This window comes from Bos grunniens, chromosome 22, assembly GCF_055505025.1.
Source record: "Bos grunniens cultivar Pamir isolate PY7600 chromosome 22, Bosgru_T2T1.0, whole genome shotgun sequence".
In the NCBI taxonomy this organism is placed as follows: Eukaryota; Metazoa; Chordata; class Mammalia; order Artiodactyla; family Bovidae; genus Bos; species Bos grunniens.
This window is the reverse complement of record NC_141186.1, coordinates 48,913,707-48,935,288: the sequence shown is the minus strand read 5'-3', so window position 1 is coordinate 48,935,288 and position 21,582 is coordinate 48,913,707. Positions and strand designations below refer to the sequence as shown.

General features: G+C 47.0%; 1 protein-coding gene across 1 annotated transcript in view; it reads left to right on the top strand.

The window, feature by feature from the left end:
• Positions 1–21,582, top strand: part of DNAH1 (dynein axonemal heavy chain 1) — a 90,413-nt gene that overhangs the window by 28,155 nt on the left and 40,676 nt on the right. The window contains exons 11-23 of the mRNA XM_086367542.1: positions 11,734–11,891; positions 12,409–12,620; positions 13,310–13,608; positions 15,311–15,461; positions 16,142–16,335; positions 16,431–16,656; positions 17,090–17,209; positions 17,577–17,659; positions 18,740–18,881; positions 19,343–19,498; positions 19,883–20,081; positions 20,169–20,422; positions 20,991–21,203. Of these exons, the coding sequence (XP_086223668.1) occupies positions 11,734–11,891; positions 12,409–12,620; positions 13,310–13,608; positions 15,311–15,461; positions 16,142–16,335; positions 16,431–16,656; positions 17,090–17,209; positions 17,577–17,659; positions 18,740–18,881; positions 19,343–19,498; positions 19,883–20,081; positions 20,169–20,422; positions 20,991–21,203 (2,407 nt within the window). The remainder of the gene's footprint in view (positions 1–11,733; positions 11,892–12,408; positions 12,621–13,309; positions 13,609–15,310; positions 15,462–16,141; positions 16,336–16,430; positions 16,657–17,089; positions 17,210–17,576; positions 17,660–18,739; positions 18,882–19,342; positions 19,499–19,882; positions 20,082–20,168; positions 20,423–20,990; positions 21,204–21,582) is intronic.

Sequence of the window (21,582 nt, the reverse complement as noted above, 5' to 3'; positions counted from 1 at the left end):
CCTTATTGTTATGCTTTTGGCACCATGTATAAGAAAATCATCACCAAATCCAATGTCATGAACCTTTCTCCCATGTGTCCTTTTAAGAATCTTACAGTGTTAGCTCTTATGTTCAGATTTGTGATCCATTTTGAGTTAAATTTTGTATATGGTCTTAGGTAAGGGTCCAGCTTCATTCTTTTGCATGTGAATATCCAGTTTTCCCAGCACAATGTATTAAAAAGGCTGTCTTCCCCATTGAATGATGTTGGCACCCTTGTTGAAAATCATTTGGTTATTTATGTGAGGGTTTATTTCCGGACTCTCTTTTCTATTCCACTGGTCTATCAGTCTGTCTTTATGCCAGTACCACATATTTTGATTACTGTAGGTTTGTAATTATTTCTGAAATTGAAAAATGTGTCTTCCCACTTTGTTCTTCTTTTTCAAGTTTGTTTTGGTTATTTGGGGGTTCCTTGAGATTCCACATGAAATTTAGGATGGATTTTTGTGTTTTTGCAAAAAAAGTTGTTGAGTTTTTGATAGGGAATTGCTATGCTTATTTCTCCATGTGAGCTTTAGTATCAACTTTTCTAGGTCTGTTTTGGAAATGTTTGGTATTTTTATTGGGATTGCATTGTATTTTTCAATTACTTTAGGTATAGCCGATGTCTTTGGGATCTTAAATTGACCTATCCAAGAACAAGGCATGTTTGTCCATTTACTCAAGTCCACCTTTGTGTCTTTCAGGAGTGCTTTGAAGTTTTATTCATGTAGGTTTTGCATATTGCTCATTAAGTATTGGATTGACCAAAAAATTTGGTTTGCATTTTTCCATACAGTGTTATGGAAAAATCCAAATAAATTTTTTGGTTAATACAATATTTTATCTTCTTTGTTGTTATGAATAGGCTTTCTCTACTATTATGTCTACTGATTGATTTCTTTGTAGTAATTTACGTTCTGTTACCTTCCTGAAATCATTTACTGTTTGAGTTTATCATTGATTCTCTAGGGCTTTCTAAGTGCACACTATCTAGAAATAGAGATAGTTTTACTTATTATATTCCTATTCTTCTTCTGATTGGGCTTCCCCAGTGGCTCAGTGGTAAAGAATCCGCCTACAATGCAGGAGCCTCAGGAGATGCAGGTTTGGTCCCTGTGTTGGGCAGATACCCTGGAGGAGGGCATGGCAACCCACTCCAGTATTCTTGCCTGGAGAATCCCATGGACAAAGGAGCCTGGAGCGTTACAGTCCATAGGGTCGCAAAGAGTTGGACACAACTGAAGCGACTTAGCATGCATACAGTCTTCTAATTACTTTCTCTTGTCTAATTGCAGTCTCTAATTCCTCCAGTAACAATATTGGATAGTAGTGGAGACAGTAGGCATCATTACCTTATTCCTAATATTAGTGGAAATACCTCTAGTGTTTCTCCATTAAGAAAAATGCTAGCTTTTGGGTTTTGTTTACTTAATAATGTACCTGTTGATTTCTATTTTCTTAAATTTTTGTCATATATTTCTAAATACATTTAAATGTATTAAAAATGTCATACATTTTAAAATACCAGTGGAGATAATCATGTTTGTCTCCTTAGATCTATTCCTATGGTGAATTATATTAATTGATTTCCTAATATTGAGTTGGACACAACTGAGCAACTGAACTAAACTGAATATTGAAACAAACTTGCAATCCTTTAATAAATCTCACTTAGCCATGGTGTATCATTTCTTAATGTAGTATTAGGTTTTTTTGGTTAATAAGCTATTTAGAAGTTTATCATTGATATGTGATGTCGGTCTGTAATTTTTTTTTGTACTGTCTTTAACAGGTTTGAAGCAAAGTTATACTTACTTCATATAAAGAATTTTGACATTTTCCTTCAGTACTCTGGAACAATTTATATTGCATTGGGGCTATGTGGTCATCCTTTCATAAACCATTTGGACGTGGTGTTTTTTTAGTTTTTCTGTAACTTAATTTTTCTACAGAAATTGGTCTATTTAAGCTTTCTTTTTCCAATGGAGTCAATTTTGTTATATTTTATTTCTCTAGAAAATTATCATATTGTCTAGATTTTAATATATATTTGCATAGAAATATGCAATATGATTTAAAATCTTTTTCATTTTAACATTGCCTTCCTTAGTCACCTCTTATTTTGTAGAATTATGTTCTCTTTTTTACTTTATTAAGTTACTTGTGATTTGTTTGGATTGTTAATTTAAAAACATAGGATTTAGGATTATTAATTTGATTGACTTTATTACATCTTTATCATTCTACTTTTGTTTTTATTATTTCCTTCCTTTTGGCTTATGTTTTGCTATATTCATAGTCTGTGTGCACGTGTGTATTTGTGCTGGGTGTTTAATTCACTTATTTATATTCTTGTTGATAAATGGGCTTAAGACTATGAATTTTCTTCTGATAACTTTAAAAATGCAGTAGTCTGCTGATTCTGATATGTAGTAGTTCATTTTTTTTAATTACAAAAATTTGAGTTTTGTTTTCTATTTCATCATAGAGTTTAATATAAGGTTTTAACTTTTTTCCATATGGAAACTACGTGCTAAAATGTTAGTAATTTCTAGTTTTGTTGTATTGAGATCAGAGAGTGTTATTTTTAATATTTCTACTATATAGAACTTGCTGGTATTTTCTGTATGACAGTATGTGATCAGTGTTTGTGAATGTTCCACTTGCACTTGAGAAGAGGTGTATTCCTATGATAAAGGTACAAAAGTTTTATATATACGTCTACTCCATAAAAATCTACCTTATTGGTTATATTATTTACATCTTCTGCATCTTCACTTACTCTTGTCCAGTGAGAGAAGTGTGTTATATTATCATTATAAATTGATATTTTTAGCATTTAAAAGTATCCTTGATCAGGTCTAATGCTTTTTGACCTGAATTTTACTTTGCTTGATATCAGAATTGTAACTTGCTGGGTTTTTTTTTTTGCTGTTGTTTCCATTAAATATATGTATATAGATATAATCTTTGCCCCTCCCTCTATTTTCAATCCTTCTGAATTAGTTTGTTGCAGGTAGGTCTCTTGTTTTCACCATATAGTTGAGTTTTACTTTGTGAGTCAAACTAAGAATCTTTTTCCTTGTGAAAAGTGAGTTAAGCCCATTCACTTCTATGGATACGGCTGATAGGTTTGATCTCATCTCTGTCATGTTGTTTCACATGAAAATTATTATGCGTGTTATAATACGATACTGTTTCTTTCTCCTCATAATGCATTTTCTTTGTTCTTTTACTTAAAATTTTTCTTTTGGTATTTAGGACAGTTTGTACCTTTATTTTACTGGTTTCTTTTGTGCTTATCCTTTTACAGTGCTCATAATTTCCTGCTTCCTTATTTAACCTTCTCCTCTCCAGTCTGTCGTTTTTGATGTGTCTGCTAACCTTCTATTTCCTATGCAACAGTACTTGATCTTATTTTACTTATCTCATCCCTTTTCCCTCCCATTTTAAGTTGCCTTTTTCTAATTAGTGTTCTAAGATAATATTCTTCCACTTTCATCTCTCTGTGTTCATCTTCAATCTACTATATTAAGTATATGAACCCTTTTCCTGAAGTTTCCCCTGTCATCTTGCAGGAAAGGCGATACCCTCTCCCTTCCTATACCCTTCTAGGTTCTTGGCTGGGTGTCAGTGACAGAAAACAGATTAACAAGAGGGAAGCTTGTTTGAGTTTTATGTGACATGGGAGCATTCATATGGAAATAAGGACGAAGAGGTTAAACCTGAGTGCTTTTATACTGGGTTTGATGAAGAATGGAAGGTTTCAGGAAGTGTGATAGGACAAACGGATATGAACTGAGTCGCCCGGGGGAGCTTAACAAGGTCTGTACATTCCCGTTGCTCTTGGCCTCCTCCATCCTGGAGCTAAGGATGTCTCCTTCCTCCAGGTAAGGGGTGCTATCTCTCACTTGAGGGTCTTATGACCTGCTTCAGGGGAAGGTCAGAGAATCCTTCCTGCACCTTCTGTTTTTGTGATCCTTCAGCTTAGAACATTCTGTGCCAAGGTACCATGTTTTTGGGTGGTGTGTCCTGAACCCCATCAGTCTCTTGACTGGTTGAAGCTCCTGGAAGATTCCTTATAAAGGGCTCAAAGGTATCGTGTTAGAGTTCTTGCATATTTAAAACTTGAATGACAGCTTGACTGGATATAAAATTCTTGGTTCATATACTTTTGTTCCTTGCTTTTAAAAATGCTATTCTCTTGTCTTGCTTTGTATGTTCTTTTTGAGACATCTGATGTCAAAATCCCCTTCACTTGTAAGTTGTTTGATTTTTTTTTTTCCTTGGAGGCCTTGGAGACTTTTTTCATCTTTAGTCATTTTACTAGGGTACATCTTAGAGTTGATCATTCTGGATATTTTTTCCCAGGTACACAATTGGCCTTTTAAATGTTTAAATTCAGATATTCTTTTATTTCTGGAAAATTTTCTTGAATTGTTGTTTTAAATATTAGTTCTGTTCCATTGTTTTCTTTTCATCAGAGACTCCATCCTATCTTCCTCTCTATCATGTTGCTTCTTATTAACCTGTTTTTTAAAAAAAATTTCTTTTCAATTTATTTTTTTATTGAAGGATAATTGTTTTACAGAATTTTGTTGTTTTCTGTCAAACCTCAGCATGAATCAGCCATAGGTATACATATATCCCCTCCCTTTTGAACCTCCCTCCCATCTGCCTCCCCATCCCATCCCTCTAGGTTGATACAGAGTCCCTGTTTGAGTTTCCTGAGCCATACAGCAAATTCCCATTGGCTATCTCTTTTACACATGGTAAAGTAAGTTTCCATGTTACTCTCTGCATACATCTCAACCTCTCCTCCCTTCTCCCCATGTCTATAAGTCGGTTCTCGATGTTTGTTTCTCCATTGCTGCCCTGTAAATAAATTCTTCAGTACCATTTTTCCAGATTCTGTATATGTGCGTTAGAATATGATATTTATCTTTCTTTTAATGACTCACTTCACTCTGTATAATAGGTTCTAGGTTCATCCACCTCATCAGAACTGACTCAAATGCATTCCTTTTTTATGGTTGAGTAATATTCCATTGTGTATATGTACCACAACTTCTTTATCCATTCATCTGTCAATGGACATCTAGGTTGCTTCCATGTTCTAGCTATTGTAAATAGTGCTGCAATGAACAATGCGATACATGTGTCTCTTTCAATTTTGGTTTCCAGGGTATATGCCTAGGAATGGGATTGCTGGGTCATATGGTAGTTTCATTCATAGATTTTTAAGGAATCTCCATACCGTCTTCCATAGTGGCTGTATCAGTTTACATTCCCACCAACAGTGCAAGAGGGTTCCCTTTTCTCCACACCCTCTCCAGCATTTACTGTTTGTAGACTTTTTGATGATGGCCATTCTGACTGGTGTGAGGTGATAGCTCATTGTGGTTTTGATTTGCATTTCTCTAATAATGAGCAATGTTGAGCATTTTTTCATGTGTTTGTTAGCCATCTGTGTGTCTTCTTTGGATAAATATCTGTTTAGGTCTTTTTCCCACTTTTTGATTGGGTTGTTTGTTTTTCTGGCAGTGAGTTGTATGAGCTGCTTATTGTTTCATTTGCTTTTATTTTCTCCTATTCTGAGGGTTGTCTTTTCATCTTGCTTATAGTTTCCTTTGCCATGCAAAAGCTGTTAAGTTTAATCAGGTCTCACTTTTTTACTTTTGTTTTTATTTCCATTACTCTAGGAGGTGGGTCATGCTTTGATTTATGTCATCAAGTGTTCTACCTATGTTTTTCTCTAATAGTTTTATAGTTTCTGGTCTTACATGTAGGTCTTTAATCCATTTTGAGTTTATCTTTGTGTATGGTGTTAGGAAGTGTTCTAATTTCATTCTTTTACACATAGCTGTCCAGTTTTCCCAGCATCATTTATTGAAGACGCTGTCTTTGCCACATTGTATATTGCCTCCTTTGTCCAAATTAAGGTACCCATAGGTGCATGGGTTTATTTCTGGGCTTTCTATCTTGTTCCATTGGTCTATATTTCTGTTTTTGTGCCAGCACCATCCTGTCTTGATGACTGTAGTTTTGTAGTATAATCTGAAGTTGGGAAGGTTGATTCCTCCAGCTCCATTCTTCTTTCTCAAGATTGCTTTGGCTGTTCGGTGTCTTTTGTGTTTCTATATGAATTGTGAAATATTTTGTTTTAGTTCTGTGAAAAATGCCATTGGTAATTTGATAGGGATCACATTGAATCTGTAGATTGCATTTGGTAGTATAGTCATTTTCCAATATTGATTCTTCCTGCCCAGGAACATGGACTATCTCTCCATCTGTTTATGTTGTCTTTGATTTCTTTCATCAGTGTCTTATAATCTTCTGTGTACAGTTCTTTTGTATCCTTGGTTAAATTTACTCCTAGATATTTATTTCTTTTTGTTGCAATGGTGCATGGAATTGATTCCTTAATTTCTCTTTCTGGTTTTTCATTGCCAAAGCAATCTTAGTATATAGAAATGCAAGGGATTTCTGTGTATTGATTTTATATCCTGTAGCTTTGCTAAGTTCACTGATTAGCTCTAGTAATTTTCTGATACTATCTTTAGGCTTTTCTATGTACAGTATCATGTCATCTGCAAACAGTGAGAGCTTTACTTCTTTTCCGATCTGGATTCCTTGTATTTCTTTTTCTTCTCTGATTGCTGTAGCTTGGACTTCCAGAACTATGTTGAATAATAGTGGTGAAAGTGGACACCCTTGTCTTGTTCCTGATCTTAGGGGGAATGCTTTCAGTTTTTCACCATGGAGAATGATGTTTGCTGCAGGCTTATCCTGTATGGCCTTTACTATGTTGAGGTAGGTTCTTTGTATGCCCATTTTTTGAAGAGTTTTAATCATAAATGGATGCGGAATTTTGTCAAAGGCTTTTTCTGCATCTATTGAGATTATCATATGATTTTTATCTTTCAATTTGTGAATATGGTTTATCACATTGGTTGACTTGCATATATTGAAAAATCCTTGCATACCTGGAATGAACCTAACTTGATCATGGTGTATGAGCTTTTTGATGTGTTGCTGAACTGTTTGCTAAAATTCTGTTGAGGATTTTTGCATCTATGTTCATCAGTGATATTGGCCTGTAGTTTTCTTTTTTTGTGTTGTCTTTGTCTGGTTTTGGTATCAGGGTGATGATGGCCTCATAGAATGAGCTTGGAGGTGTTCCTTCCTCTGCAATTTTTTGAAAGAGTTTTAGAAGGATAGGCATTAGCTCTTCTCTAAATGTTTGATGGGATTCGCCTGTGAAGCCATCTGGTCCTGGGTTGTTGTTTTTTGGGAGATTTTTGATCACAGCTTCAATTTCAGTGCTTGTAGTTGGGTTGTTGATAACTTCTATTTTTCCTGGTTCAGTCTTACAAGATTGAACTTTTATAAGAATCTGTCCATTTTTTCCAGGCTATCCATTTTATTGCCATATAGTTGTTCATAATAGTCTCGTATAATCCTTTGTATTTCTGCACTGTCTGTTGTAACCTCTCCTTTTTCATTTCTAATTTTGTTGATTTGATTCTTCTCCCTTTTTTTCTTGATGAGCCTAGCTAAAGGTTTGTCAATTTTGTTTATCTTCTCAAAGAACCAGCTTTTAGTTTTATTAATCTTTTCTATTGTTTCTTGCATTTATTTCTGCTCAGATCTTTATGATTTCTTTCCTTCTACTAATTTTGGAGGTTTTTTGTTGTTCTTTTTCCAGTTGCTTTAGGTGTAAAGTTAGGTTGTCTATTCGATGTTTTTCTTGTTTCTTGAGGTATGGTTGTATTGCTATAAATTTCCCTCTTAGAACTGCTTTTGTTGCATCCCATAGGTTTTGAGTTGTCATGTTTTCATTGTCATTTGTTTCTAGAAATTTTTTAATTTCCCTTTTGATTTCTTCAGTAACCTGTTGGTTATTTAGAAACATGTTGTTTAATCTCCATGTGTTTGTGTTTCTTTTTTTTTCTCATAATTGATATCTAGTCTCATAGCATTGTGGTTGGAGAAGATGCTTGATACGATTTCAGTTTTCTTAAGTTGACTGAGATTGGATTTGTGACCCAAGATGTATATCCTGGAGATGTTCCACATGCACTTGAGAAGAAGGTGTATTCTTCTGCATTTGGATGGAATGTCCTGAAATAAATATGATCCATCTCATCTAGTATATCATTTAAGACTTGTGTTTCCTTATTAATTTTCTGTTTTAATGATCTGTCCTCTGGTGTGAGTGGGGTGTTAAAGTCTCCTACTATTATTGTGTTACTGTCAATCTCTCGTTTTATGTCTGTTAATGTTTGTCTTATATATTGAGGTGCTCCTATATTTGGGTGCATAGATATTTACAATTGTTATATCTTCCTCTTGGATTGATCCCTTGATCATTATGTGATGTCCTTCCCTATCTAATATTCTTTATTTTAAGGTCTATTTTGTCTGATATGAGGATTGCTACTCCAGCTTTCTTTTGCTTCCCATTTGCATGGAATATATTTTTCCATCCTCTCACTTTCAGTCTATATGTGTCGTTAGGTCTGAAATGGGTTTCTTGCAGACAGCATATATATGGGTCTTGTTTTTATATCCATTCAGCCAGTCTGTGTCTTTTGGTTGGAGCATTTAATCCATTTCTATTTAAAGTAATTATTGACATATATGTTCCTATTGCCATCTTCTTGTTTGGGGTTGATTTTGTAGATCTTTTTTCTTCTCTTGTATTTCTTGACTATATACGTCCCTTTAATATTTGTTGTAAGGCTGGTTTGGCGGTACTGAATTCTCTTAACTTTTGCTTGTCTGAAAAGCTTTTTATTTCTCCATCAATTTTGAATGAGGTCCTTGCCTGTTACAGTAATGTTAGTTGTAGATTTTTCCCTTTCGGTACTTTTAATATATCCTGCCGTTCCCTTCTGGCCTGCAGAGTTTCTGCTGAAAGATCAGTGGTTAAGCATATGGGGTTTCCCTGGTATGTTACTTGTTGCTTCTCCCTTGCTGCTTTTAATATTCTTTCTTTGTGTTTAGTCTTTGTTAGTTTGATTAGTATGTGTCTTGGCATGTGTCTCCTTGGGTTTACCCTGTATGGGACTGTTTGTGCCTCTTGGACTTGATTAACTATTTCCTTTTCCATGTTGGGGAAATTTTCAACTATAATCTCTTCAAAAATTTTCTCATACCCTTTCTTTTTCTCTTCTTCTTCTGGGACCCCTATAATTTGAATGTTTGTGCTTTTGATATGGTCCCAGAGGTCTCTGAGACTATCCTTAGTTCTTTTCATTCTTTTTACTTTACTATGCTCTTCAGAAGTTATTTCCACCATTTTATTTTCTAGCTCACTGATTCGTTCTTCTGCTTCAGATATTCTGCTATTGATTCCTTCTAGAGTATTTTTAATTTCAGTAATTATGTTCTTTGTCTCTGTATGTTTATTCTTTAATTCTTCTAGGTCTTTGTTAATCGATTCTTGCATTTTCTCCATTTTGTTTTCAAGGTTTTTGATCGTCTTTACTATTATCATTCTGAATTCTTTTTTAGGTAGTTTGCCTATTTCCTCTTCATTTAATTGGACTTCTGTGTTTCTAGTTTGTTCCTTAATTTGTGTAGTATTTCTCTGCCATTTCATTTTTTTTAAAAACCTTATTGTGTTTGAGATCTCCTTTTCCCAGGCTTCAGGGTTGAATTCTTTCTTCGTTTTTGTTTTTCCCTCCTAAGTTTGGTCCCGTGGTTTGTGTAACCTTCATACAGGGTGAGGTTTGTGCTGAGTTTTTGTCTGTTTGTTCTTCCTCTGATGGGCAGGGCTGAGTGAGGTGGTGATCCTGTCTGCTGATGACTGGGTTTGTATTTTTGTTTTGTTTGTTGTTTAGGTGAGGTGTCCTGCACAGGGTGCTACTGGTGGTTGGGTGATGCCGGGTCTTGTATTCGAGTGGTTTCCTTTGTGTGAGTTCTCACTATTTGATACTCCCTAGGGTTAGTTCTCTGGTAGTCTAGGGTCTTGGAGTCAGTGCTCCCACTCCAAAGGCTCAGGGCTCTATCTCTTATCCCCGGGGTCCAGAGTTTTTATCAGGGTCTTATTGACACAGAATTGAATATGACCATGTATGTAACACTGTGGTTTCCAAGTGTGATGACAGTTTAAAGGCTGGGGTAGCCCCTGATTAGTTCCATGGGTGCAGGCAAATTGTTCCGCTTCTCTGACCTTCAGTTTCCTCGTCAGTTCCAGGCTTCTTTCATCTCTCTTACTTTCTCCATAGTCCAGACTTAACTATCATCCTCTCTTGGACTGTGATAGAGACCTCCTAAATGCCACCTTTGTCTTTCCTGCCAGGCTTCAATTGATTTTGGTCATAAGACTTAGAGTGTGCTGTGAGTGTCCAGGAGTCTCCAGCGGAGACATGGGTCAGCGATGGCCTGCTGCAGGGTCAGGGGCACTCTGCCTGTTTTTAATTCAGCAACTTTCTGATCCTTTTCTGTTCTTTCTTCTTCTCATTTTTATTCTCTTGGTTATATTCCTAATTTTCATATATTTTTTATTACCTTTTAAATTTGACTGTATTCTTCCTTGGACACCTTATAATTATTTAGCTGTCCTTCGTTAGATAATTTAGTTCTATTTTTCACTGAGTCCAACTAAATATCATTTCTTTTCTTCCTATTATGTGTCCAGATGCGTGTTTGAAAAGATATACTTTAGTTTGAAGTGTTGTATTAGTTTTACTCTGCTTTATCTTTGTTGAAAGGTATGTGAGAATTTTCATCAAGTAAGGTGTTTTCTTTTTCTTACAGCTGCCTTATATACATATAGTCAGTCTTTCACCCACTCATTTCATGGATTTGGAAAGATGCATAAGATTTTTAGTTCCAGTGCGCCCTCTTGTGTTAGTATAGCAAACTGGCCTATTAATTTTTTAAAAAATACAGGGCCATGGTGTGTGTGTGTGTGTGTGTGTGTGTGTTGCGGGTAGGGAGGCGGGGAGAGTCATGTGTCCTCCAAGATTTTGTTCTCTCTTGCAGGATTCTTAATTTTCACTTGTTTTTCTAGCTGCCTCACACTCCCAATCTCCAAAAGACCCCTTTCCTGTTAACCTTCCCCCTTTATAAGTCATGCCTTTCGGAGACTCCTACCTTGAACGAGCACTGCTAAGTCCCTTTTAGTAAGCGCCCTGATGTACCTTGTTTGGTATTTTTGCAGTTAGGAAACATTTTCTCTTTCTGGAGGGGTTTTAGAGCCATATTGGGGCTACCACACTTCCCTCCCCACAGTAGTTTTTTTCGGACTTCCCTTGTTCTCCATGAAGGCTTGCAGCTGCAGTGTGAGCCAGAGTGCACCGAGAGTTGATGTTTATTTTTCTGCTTGAAGATAATGTGAGTTTGGATGCTGTCTTTATTCTAGTTATGCTAAAGGTGTACGTTTTGGTAAATATTATTTGTTCTTCTTGCTGTGGTTTTCCTTTTCTTTTTAAAAAAAAATGTATCTGGGGAGAGTTGAATTGATGTCACCATCATTACCTTGGTTGTCCACAATTCCATTTCTTAAGTTTTGTATCATTTAGAATATCTTTGGCTATAAATTACAAAGGTGCACGCAAGAATGCAGAGGGGACACCCTAAACTCATATCCCCAGGTCCGTGGCAGGGCAGAGCCGTGAGCCCAGCTGGCCTGCAGTACGCGGGTGGCAGGGTGTGTGGAGCTCGCTGACTCTGCCCTCTCCGCTCCCTGTGGGCAGGGTTCTGGAGCACCTCAGCAACCTCTCTAGGGAAGTAAACCTGGACTACGAGCGCAGCATGAACAAGATCAACTTTGACAAAATTGTCTCCTCCAAGCCAGAGACGTTCTCCTACGTGACTCTGCCTAAGAAGGAGGAGGAGAAGGTGCCCAAGCAAGGTGAGGGTGGTTGGGCAAAGGTGGTCCCATGGCCACCCCTGGCCAGAGCCCTCCAGCCCCTCCCTCTGGGACCTCCCTGTCCCCAGAACTCATCCCCTTCTTCTCCCTCCTGCTTGGAGAGCTGGGGTTTAGGGTCAGGGAGCAGGTGGTGGTGGAAGAAAGTGCTTCTGAAAAGTCTGGTGCAGAAGTGACTGGGTACATGGATGGGCCCAGGGGCTGTGTGCAGGGTGAGCTAGAGCGGGTGGGAGGAGCCCACGGTTCTTACCCACCTTGAAGGGGCCTGTGACCCAGAGTCACCTGGAGGGATTTGGTTTACCCATCCCAGAATGGGCACTTCACTGTGGGGCCTTTGGGTCACCCAGGTAGATGATGGGAAAGAAGATTTTCCAGGGACATGGGTGTCTCTTCCAGAGAGGAGGCAGGAATTGTCTCCCCATCATTACCTGGGAGATTGGCCCTGATCCCTGGCCCATCCAAGGCTGGTCTGCCACTGGCCCTTGCCCCCCCACCCCGGTAGGACTGGTGAGTGTACCCAGGTACCCCTTCCTGGAACAGAAGGCGGACTTCACCTTTGTGTCCCTGCTTACGCGGTCGGAGGTCATCACGGCCCTCAGCAAGGTGCGGGCTGAGTGCAACAAGGTGACTACCATGTCCCTCTTCCACTCGAGCCTCTCCAAGTACAGCCGCCTGGAGGAGTTCGAGCAGATCCAGTCGCAGACCTTCTCCCAGGTGCGTGGGCATCCAGGGGACGGAGGGCGGCAGCGGGCCAGGGCCTCGGAGCTGTTGGACACAGACAGGGGCCCTGAGAAGCCTGGGAGTCCATCAGCTGAGAGCTCCTGCTTTCCTTGAGACCAGGTCTTGCCTCTTCCTAGACCTTGCAGGAGACTGGGGCGGCCACCAAGGGGGTGGTTCATCTCAGAAAAGGACAAGCAGGCTGGGCACCTTTTCTAGTCGTGCTCTGTCCAACACTGGAGGCGTCTGAAGCAGACTCCTGGGCTTGGAAAGGGGAGCAGGAACCCCATACACCCCTATATCTACCTGAGCATGAGAGTGTGAGGGGCGAGGGGTGTACAGCGTCAAGGGAGACAGGCATGAGCCGGACTAGGAGGAAAGCGTCTTCTTCTCTGCTCCACTCTGTGCCTTGTTGTCTCTGCCTCATTCTCCGTGTCTCTCCATCTCTCCTTTGACTGCTGGGAAAGCCCAGCTTCTGCTGCCCCTCCCTCCTTCCCCTCTCCCCTCTCCCACAAGCCCTGGTCCCCGGTGGGGAGGCGGGCAGGGGGTGTGGGTTGGCAGGGCTTGGCAGTAGGCTGGGGTGGGGGGTGCCGGTCGTCTGAGTCTGGAGGGCCCCCCAATCGTGGCGGCTGCGGGCAGCGGGCCCCTCCATCAGGCGGCCTGGTGATGCCAGCCGTGGCCCGCAGGTGCAGATGTTCCTAAAGGACAGCTGGATCAGCACGCTTAAGGTGGCCATGCGCAGCAGCCTCCGCGACATGAGCAAAGGCTGGTACAACCTCTACGAGACCAACTGGGAGGTGTACCTCATGTCGAAGCTGCGCAAGCTGATGGAGCTGCTCAAGTACATGCTGCAGGACACGCTGCGCTTCCTGGTGCAGGACTCCCTCGCCAGCTTCTCGCAGTTCATCAGCGACGCCTGCTGCAGCGTGCTCGGCTGCGCCGAAGACATGGTCTGGGGCGAAGACTTAATCAACAGCCCCTACAGGTAGGGCTCAGCTGGGCGGAGCCACCTGTCGACACCAGCACTGTTCTTTCTCAGGCGCCAGTGGCTAGGGCGGTGCAGGGTTGGGGACACTGGGGCCGCCAGGGGCAGGGTGCCCAGCTCTGGCAGGTCCTGGATGCCAGGGGTAGGGGTTGCTCCCCTGGTTGCTGGGGGATGTCCCAGCACCTCTGGCTGGTGTGTCTTCTGGTGACCTCCATCTCTCACTCTCTCAGTCAGTCACTGAGTTCCCCAGTAGAGAAATGTTTATTACTTACTTTTCTCTTTGGCTGTGCTGGGCCTTCACTGCTGCACGCAGGCACTCTCTAGTTGATGTGAGAGGGGTCTACCCTCTGGTCGCAGTGCTCGGGCTTCTCACTGCGGTGGTTTCTCTTGTGGAGCACGGGCTCTAGAGCATGCGGGCTTCAGTAATGGTGGTGCCCTGCGGGTTTGATTGCCCCAATTCATGTGGGATCTTCCTGGACCCAGGATCAAACTGGTGTCCCCTGCTTTGGCAGGCAGATTCTTAACCGCTGGCCCACCAAGAAAGCCCAAGAAATGTTTTCTGAGCACTTGCCATGAATTAGGCAGCATTCTAGGGGAACAAGAAGGGCGTGACCCCCGCTCTCACCTGGGCACAGACAGCAAGCAAAGAAATAAACAGATACAGTCCTTGCTGATCTTGGCAGGGGCTGTGACAGACCTGGGAGAGGGGGCATTGGCAGAGGATTAGGGAGGACGTGGCATCTGAGCCAAGAACTGAGGATGAGAGGAAACCCGGTTAGGAGATGCTGGGGAAAGGGCACCAGGCAGAGTCACGGAAGGGAGAGAGAACTTGGAGCCATCACAGAAGGAAACGCCAGCAGCTTCGGCTGGAGTGGGGAAGGCAGGGAGAGCTGGTCAGGATGACACAAGAGAGGTTGCGGGGACCAGGCCAGATGATGCAGAGCCTCCTGGGGTTATGGTCGGGGGCTGGGTTTATTGTAAATGTGGTCAGCAGCCATCAGAGGGGAGTAATAACCTGAACTACATCCCCAAACCATGCTTTGGTTTTATGAGGATGAGCGAGGCAGAAGAGAAGTCGGACCATGGCCCTGGCCCTTGTCTAGACACAGGGTGATGGGCTGGTAAGGCAGATTGGGACAGCGCATGGGCCGCAGTGCTGGGGGAGGGCAGACGTGTGTGGGGAGGAAGCAAGGCTGACCCCTAGCGTTCACTGAACCCTTGTGGGGACTGGGGGGAGGCAGGGAACACAGAATGTCTGAGATGCTCATTCGAGGTCAGGGTGGTAGCAATCCAGAGCATGGGCAGGCTCAGTGGGGATCCAGGCTTGAGGGCCGTTGCCTGTGATGGGGCATCTGGAGCTAAGGGTGGTGGGCTCCCAGGGAAGGTGTGGGTGCGACAAGCGCCCAGGGTCTGGCTGACCTGCCCTGATGACCTCGGTACCGCGTGGAGGTCCTCCCTCTCCCTGGTGCCCGTGGGCCTCTGGGCAAGTGGCTGGAACAGAGGAGCCTGTCTGGCTGGTCTGGGTCTTTCTCTCTGGTAACTTGGCAGTTTCTGGGAAGAGGGCGCAGGCAAGTCTTACTCATGGAGAAGCTCCAGAGCCATCAGGCCACAGCACAGGCAGGGGCTGTGCCTCCTGCATGCATGCCTCTTCAGGTCCCTGCCCACTGTCCCCACCCTCTCCCCCCGGCCACTGTCCCTACAGGCCCCGCAAGAACCCGCTGTTCATCGTGGACCTGATGCTGGACACCTTGGGGGTGCACTACAGCACGCCGCTGGAGCAGTTTGAGACTTCTCTGCTCACCCTCTTTGACAAGGGCATCCTGGCCACCCACACAGTGCCCCAGCTGGAGAAGGTACAGTGGGTACTCGTGCCTGGGTGCTGCCATAGCGTCCAGGCAGCTCACCTCCACCATGGGCCTCCCACCCAGCTGGCAGCATGCTCAGCCCTGTAATTCTTGATTAGCTCATTTAGTCCCCACCACCAGCCGAACTGGGAACCATTAACATCCCCATTCTGTAGAGGAGGCTTGGAGAAGCCCAAGCTCACCTAGCTGCAAAGGGTCAGACCTGCGACTGGAGTGAGGCTCGCTCACTTCTGCCACGGCCATGTCTGACCCAGATCCCACCCAGCTCCTGACCTCTCTCTTCCCCTCAGGATATAGACACAAACCCACGTCCACTCTTGAGATCCCTTCTCAAAAGCCCTCATTCCTCATCACAGCACAGCCCGCCACGCCAGAGCCTCTGTAACCCAGTCCCCTCTTCTTTCCCTTGTTGCTTAGAGCCACCAGCAACGTGGTTGTCTTTTTGCCCTGGGGCTGAGCCAGGGAAGGCAGAGGAAGATGCTGCTGCTCAGTGGGCATCACAGGGCTTGTGTTAGTCCATAGCCCCATCTAGGGGACCCAACAGGAAACCCTCTCCCCTCACCACTACCCCCAGACTCCTGCCCACTCAGTCTGAACCACACTCCCACCCCTCTGCCCACCTGCCCTGTGGCTCATGCAGCTCTGTGCCCCTTCCCCCTCGCCCCCAGCTGGTGATGGAGGACATTTTCATCAGCGGCGACCCCCTGCTGGAGTCGGTGGGGCTTCACGAGCCGCTGGTGGAAGAGCTGCGTGCCGTCATCGCCAACGCAGTGCGCAAGGCCATGATCCCCCTGCAGGCCTACGCCAGGGAGTTCAGAAAGTACCTGGAGCTGAACAACAACGATGTCAACACCTTCCTCAAGTGCGTGCACGTGTTGGAGTGTGTCTGCCTGTCTGGGTGACCCCCGCCCACCCTCTCACCAGCCTCTGCCCCTCGTGGGTGCCTGCTGTCCCCAGGGCCTTCCAGACCCAGTGCCCATCAGCCGAGGAGGTGCGGGAGGTGGTGCTCACCCACCTGCACGAGAAAGAGGTCCTGGACAGCTCGCTGCCCAGCAGCATCATCATCGGGCCCTTCTACATCAATGTGGACAATGTCAAGCAGAGCCTGTCCAAGAAGCGCAAGGCCCTGGCCACTTCCATGCTGGATATCCTGGCCAAGAACTTGCACAGGGAGGTGGATAACGTAAGTGCCCGCCTGCCCGGCCCCAGCAACTGCAGCAGCACATGCACCCGTGCATGCAGAGTGAGGCTTAGGCGTGTTGATGGAAGGGTCTGGAAGTCTCCTTGCCTTGACCCTACCAGGGGTCCCCATGAGAGGTCCCAGGAGGTGGGGGCTGCTCTTTATTTCCCTGGACTTATACAGACCTGGGGACCCCTCACAAGGAACCCCCTGAGATGGATCAGTTCACAGAGCTGAGGGTGTGGTGCTGGTGCAGGAGGCTGGTGCAGGAGACATGCCAGGTGACCCTCAGCTCCCCAGTGAGCTGGCAGGGAGCACCCCTTCTCAGATTGCACTGAAGGATGTGGTGGGGTGGGGGACCAAGGAGGAGGAGCAGGGCCCTGGGAAGGCAAGAGAGGGGCCCGCGGCCTCCCCAGAGCCCTTCCCCTCCTGCCAGATCTGCGAGGAATTCCGCAGCATCAGCCGCAAAATCTACGAGAAGCCCAACAGCATTGAGGAGCTGGCTGAGCTTCGCGAGTGGATGAAGGGTGTCCCCGAGAAGCTGGTGGGGCTGGAGGTGAGACGGGCCCACTGGGAGCTGGAGGAGCAGGAGCCAGGAAGCTGGGACTGAGGGGGACACACAGAGGACAACTGGGCTCCGAGGGTTGGGAGGCTGGGTGCACAGTGGAGATTCGGAGCTCTGCTGTCTGGGAGGTCGGCAGGGCAGAGGGCATGGGTCGGGGGCTGGAGGTCGGAGATGTGGTGGCCACGGCCCCAGGACCCCCAAGCTCAAAGCTAGCCTTGCAGCTGCCATCTACTTCACCGTCCCAGGCCTCGCCTCTCCAAAAGAGGGCAGCCTCTCCATAGCACCCAACCACTCTGGGGAGCCTGGTCTGGTTATCCTCCCAGGCACACGTGGTTCTCATGGCTGCCTGTACATGCAGGAGCGGATTGTGAAGATCATGGGTGACTACCAGGTCATGGATGAATTCCTTTACAACCTCAGCACAGAAGACTTCAATGGCAAGTGAGTGGGAGGTTGGTCCCCACACCAGGTGGGTGGTGGATAGCAGGATATAGGGGAAAGAGGTACTGAACCACAGTGGCTGCAGGCCACACCAGAGATGCCCTGCTGAGATGCTAGAGGCCGTGGCTCCACGTGGGCCAGGGCCATCTGGCCAGTGGGGCGGAAGGAAGTCTGGCCCCCGTGGTCTAGGGACCCTGCTGCCCCCAGCCTATCTGCATCCTCTATCCCGTCATTGCTGATACACATGTGATCTCTGGGCTTACAATCCCCTTGTTTGTGGTTGAGGCCCGTGAGGGTCCCTGGGAGCACAGAGAAAAGACAAAGCCCAGCCTGATGGGTGGCGCCTGGGGAGGAGCACTGGCCCCCCCCACCTCAGCTCAAGAGCCTCGTGGAAAATGACCTCTGGTTGAGACAACCTTACTCAGGCCTGGAGTCCCCTTGCCCAGCTGTCGTACAGACTGGGGGTGCCTCCAGGTTGCTGGGGCCTGGGAGCGACTGGCACTGTTTCCTGGGAACCCTGCCCGGGAGCCCTAAGTCACCTGCTCTGTGGGACATCCTGGTGCCCAGGGCGGCCTCCCACAGGACCTGCAGCCTGAGGCCACCTGCATGCAAAATCCCTGAAGCCCACAGAGCCCCCAGGTCAGCCTGGCAGAGGGCATTGATATGAAGGAAGCAGGTCTGGTATCCCTGGCTGATCACCAAGGAAATAAAGGCTAGAGACTGGCACTTTGCCTCATCTGAGCTGAGACCCCTGCAGGCCTGAGGTTTAAGAGGGAAACTCAGGATGGCTTCTCTCACGTCAGCCACCACTCCCTCTGTGTCCTGTTGTGCACTGGGCACATTGGGTGTGCATCTCCCTGCACGTTGCCCGTGACCCCAGGGCGGGGACCACTTCCCCTGCCAGGCAGCCGCACTCCGCAGGATGGCAGCAGCTGCCTCAAGGCTCACTTCCACTTCCCTGTTGCCCAGCCCTGGCTGCTCCAGCTGCTGCCCAGATCCCCCGTTTCCCCTTCAACCTGGCCTGCCACCCCATGATTTCAGTGTGACATCCCCACCATTCCCCATCCCCGCTCCATCCAGATGGGCTGCCAGCAACTGGCCTGCTAAGATCCTTGGGCAGATAGAGCTGGTGCGACAGCAACACTTGGAAGATGAGGAGAAGTTCCGCAAAATCCAGCTTATGGATCAGAACAACTTCCAGGAGAAGCTGGAAGGGCTGCAGGTGAGGCTGGGCTCAGGACGCAGACACACACACCCCACACCCCATACCCCCCTACACCCCTCCAGGTCTGCGCCTTGCCCCTCGCAGTCAGGAGGTGCTGTGTCAGTGGTTGCTGGACAAATGAACAAGTGGCTAAAAGAATGCACTGAAGGCCAGAGAGCTGCCTAGGCAGCAAGTTCCTGGGAAATTCAGGGTCTCAGAGAGCCCAAGCTCTTCTGCTGTATCCTGGTGCCCCAGTGGGCATGGCATTCAGGGCACCGGGTCTCATCTGTCCTTGTCGTGTTACCAGGGGCAGTCAGCTGCCTGTGAGGGACCAGGAAGCACCCCCTCCAGGAGAAAGTCCTCTCCGAACTGGGAGATGTTGATGCTCTGGGGACCTCAGGTTCCCTGGATGTGCACAGGGATACATGGGCATAAGTGAGGCCGCAGAAGCCCCTGATCCCTCGCTCCTTGGCCCGCAGCTGGTGGTAGCTGGCTTCTCCACCCACGTGGAGATTCTGCGTGCGCATGAAATCGCCAATGAGGTGCGGCGGGTCAAGAAGCAGCTGAAGGACTGCCAGCAGCTGGCGATGCTCTACAACAACCGCGAACGCATCTTTGGCTTGCCGATCACCAACGTAGGCCTACCCGCCCTGGCACACTGTCCCCCATCCCCAAGAAAAGCTCAAGGAGAAGCCCCTGGCCTTTGCGGCCACCTCTGGAACCAGCCACCAGCTGGCAGGGCCCTGCCATTTGGCGGGGGCAGGACTGAACAGGCTGCCGAGATGAGCTTTCCCACCCTGTGGTCCCCAGGGCGAGGAGGCTGGCTGGACCCCCAGCAAAAAGCAGGAGGCTCAGCACAGACCTGGCTCAGCCACTCAGAGCCCAGACGTGGGGGAAGGAAGAAGGGAGGCCAGGCCTGAGTCCTTGGGGACTGAATCAGGGACGGCAGCCAGGAGCAAGGAAGTGGGGGCGGCCAGGAGGAGCAGCCCGGCCCAGCCCCAGTTCTTCTGCCCCTGCAGTACGACAAGCTCTCCAGGATGGTGAAGGAGTTCCAGCCCTACCTGGACCTCTGGACCACAGCCTCTGACTGGCTGCGCTGGTCCGAGAGCTGGATGAACGACCCCCTGTCAGCCATTGACGCAGAGCAGCTGGAGAAGAACGTCATCGAGTCCTTCAAGACCATGCACAAGTGCGTGAAGCAGTTCAAAGACATCCCAGGTAGGCAGCCCAGCCAGACCGCCGCTCCCCTCACCCCCACCCTGCCTCAGCCTGCTGCCTCTCACCCCTGCCTGCCCTCCCCTGCAGCCTGCCAGGATGTGGCCTTAGACATCCGGGCCCGCATCGAGGAGTTCAAGCCGTACATCCCACTGATCCAGGGGCTGCGCAACCCTGGCATGAGGAACCGGCACTGGGACGTGCTGTCCAGCGAGATCAACATTAATGTCAGGCCCAAGGCCAACCTGACCTTCGCCCGCTGCCTCGAGATGAACCTGCAGGACCACATCGAGAGCATCAGCAAGGTGGCCGAGGTGGCTGGCAAGGAGTATGCCATCGAGCAGGTGGGCAGCCCCCCGCAGGCCCTCCCTGCCCCACCCACATGCTGCCCGATGGTGTGGGAAGGTGACAGTCCTGGGCCCCATCCCTGGGGTCCCTCACCTCAGGGATGAGCTGCGTCTTATTAAGTGTGTTAATAATGTGTGTGAAGTGCTTGGCACAGTGTCCACCAGCCCCGTTATTACTCAGTTATTCCTCTCAAGTTATTCCTCCCTCAGGAATGTGCTGAGAGCATTGCCTCACTTAGCAGATGAGCAAATTAAGGCTCAGAGAGGTTCAGCAATTGGCCAAGGCGGCCTAGCCAGTAAGGGCTGGAACTGGGACCAGAGCTCCTAACCAGTGACTTAGCTGCCCCACAGCATACCAGTACATGCATCCAGCGCGTCTGCCCTGGATTCCGACGAGGGCCCATGGGGGACTTGTTGACTAGACAAGATGAGAGTTTACAGAGGGGGCTTGACTGAAGGTCCTGGTTGAGCAAAGCCTGACTTTTCCTGCCCAGTGCTGCTCAATGTGGGCCTGCTCTTTCTGGGGACCCAACCCTGTCTTATACCACCCACCCCCCACCCCCAGGCTCTGGACAAGATGGAGAAGGAGTGGTCCACCATCCTGTTCAACGTGATGCCCTACAAAGAGACAGACACCTACATCCTCAAGAGCCCAGACGAGGCCTCGCAGCTGCTCGATGACCACATCGTCATGACCCAGAGCATGTCCTTCTCACCCTACAAGAAGCCCTTTGAGCAACGCATCAACTCCTGGGAGACCAAGCTGAAGCTGACGCAGGTGGGCCTTCCTGCCCTCTCCTCCCCCACCCTGCCCAGTGCCCTGTCCCAAGGTGGCTCCTGATGATGTTCGGGTGGGGCTGGATGCGGTGAAGTGCCTTGCCCAGGTTTGTCCGGCTCCTGGCTCTCTGACAGGCCCCTCGGTCAGAGGAGGCGGACTAGAATGGGGCTCTCCATCTCTGATGTTGGGCTGCTGGAGTTGGCAGTTCAGGGCTTGGAAGTGGGGCCAGAGTTTGGTCCAAAGCTGCCCTTAAAGAGGAGCACAAGAGCTGCCCCCAGACCCCTGAGTGCTGCCTGGGCTTGGGGCAGCTGGGACCTCCAGGCTTGGGGCTTTCTGGGCTGGACACCACGAGGCCTGAGGCTCCTCAGTGTCTCTTCCC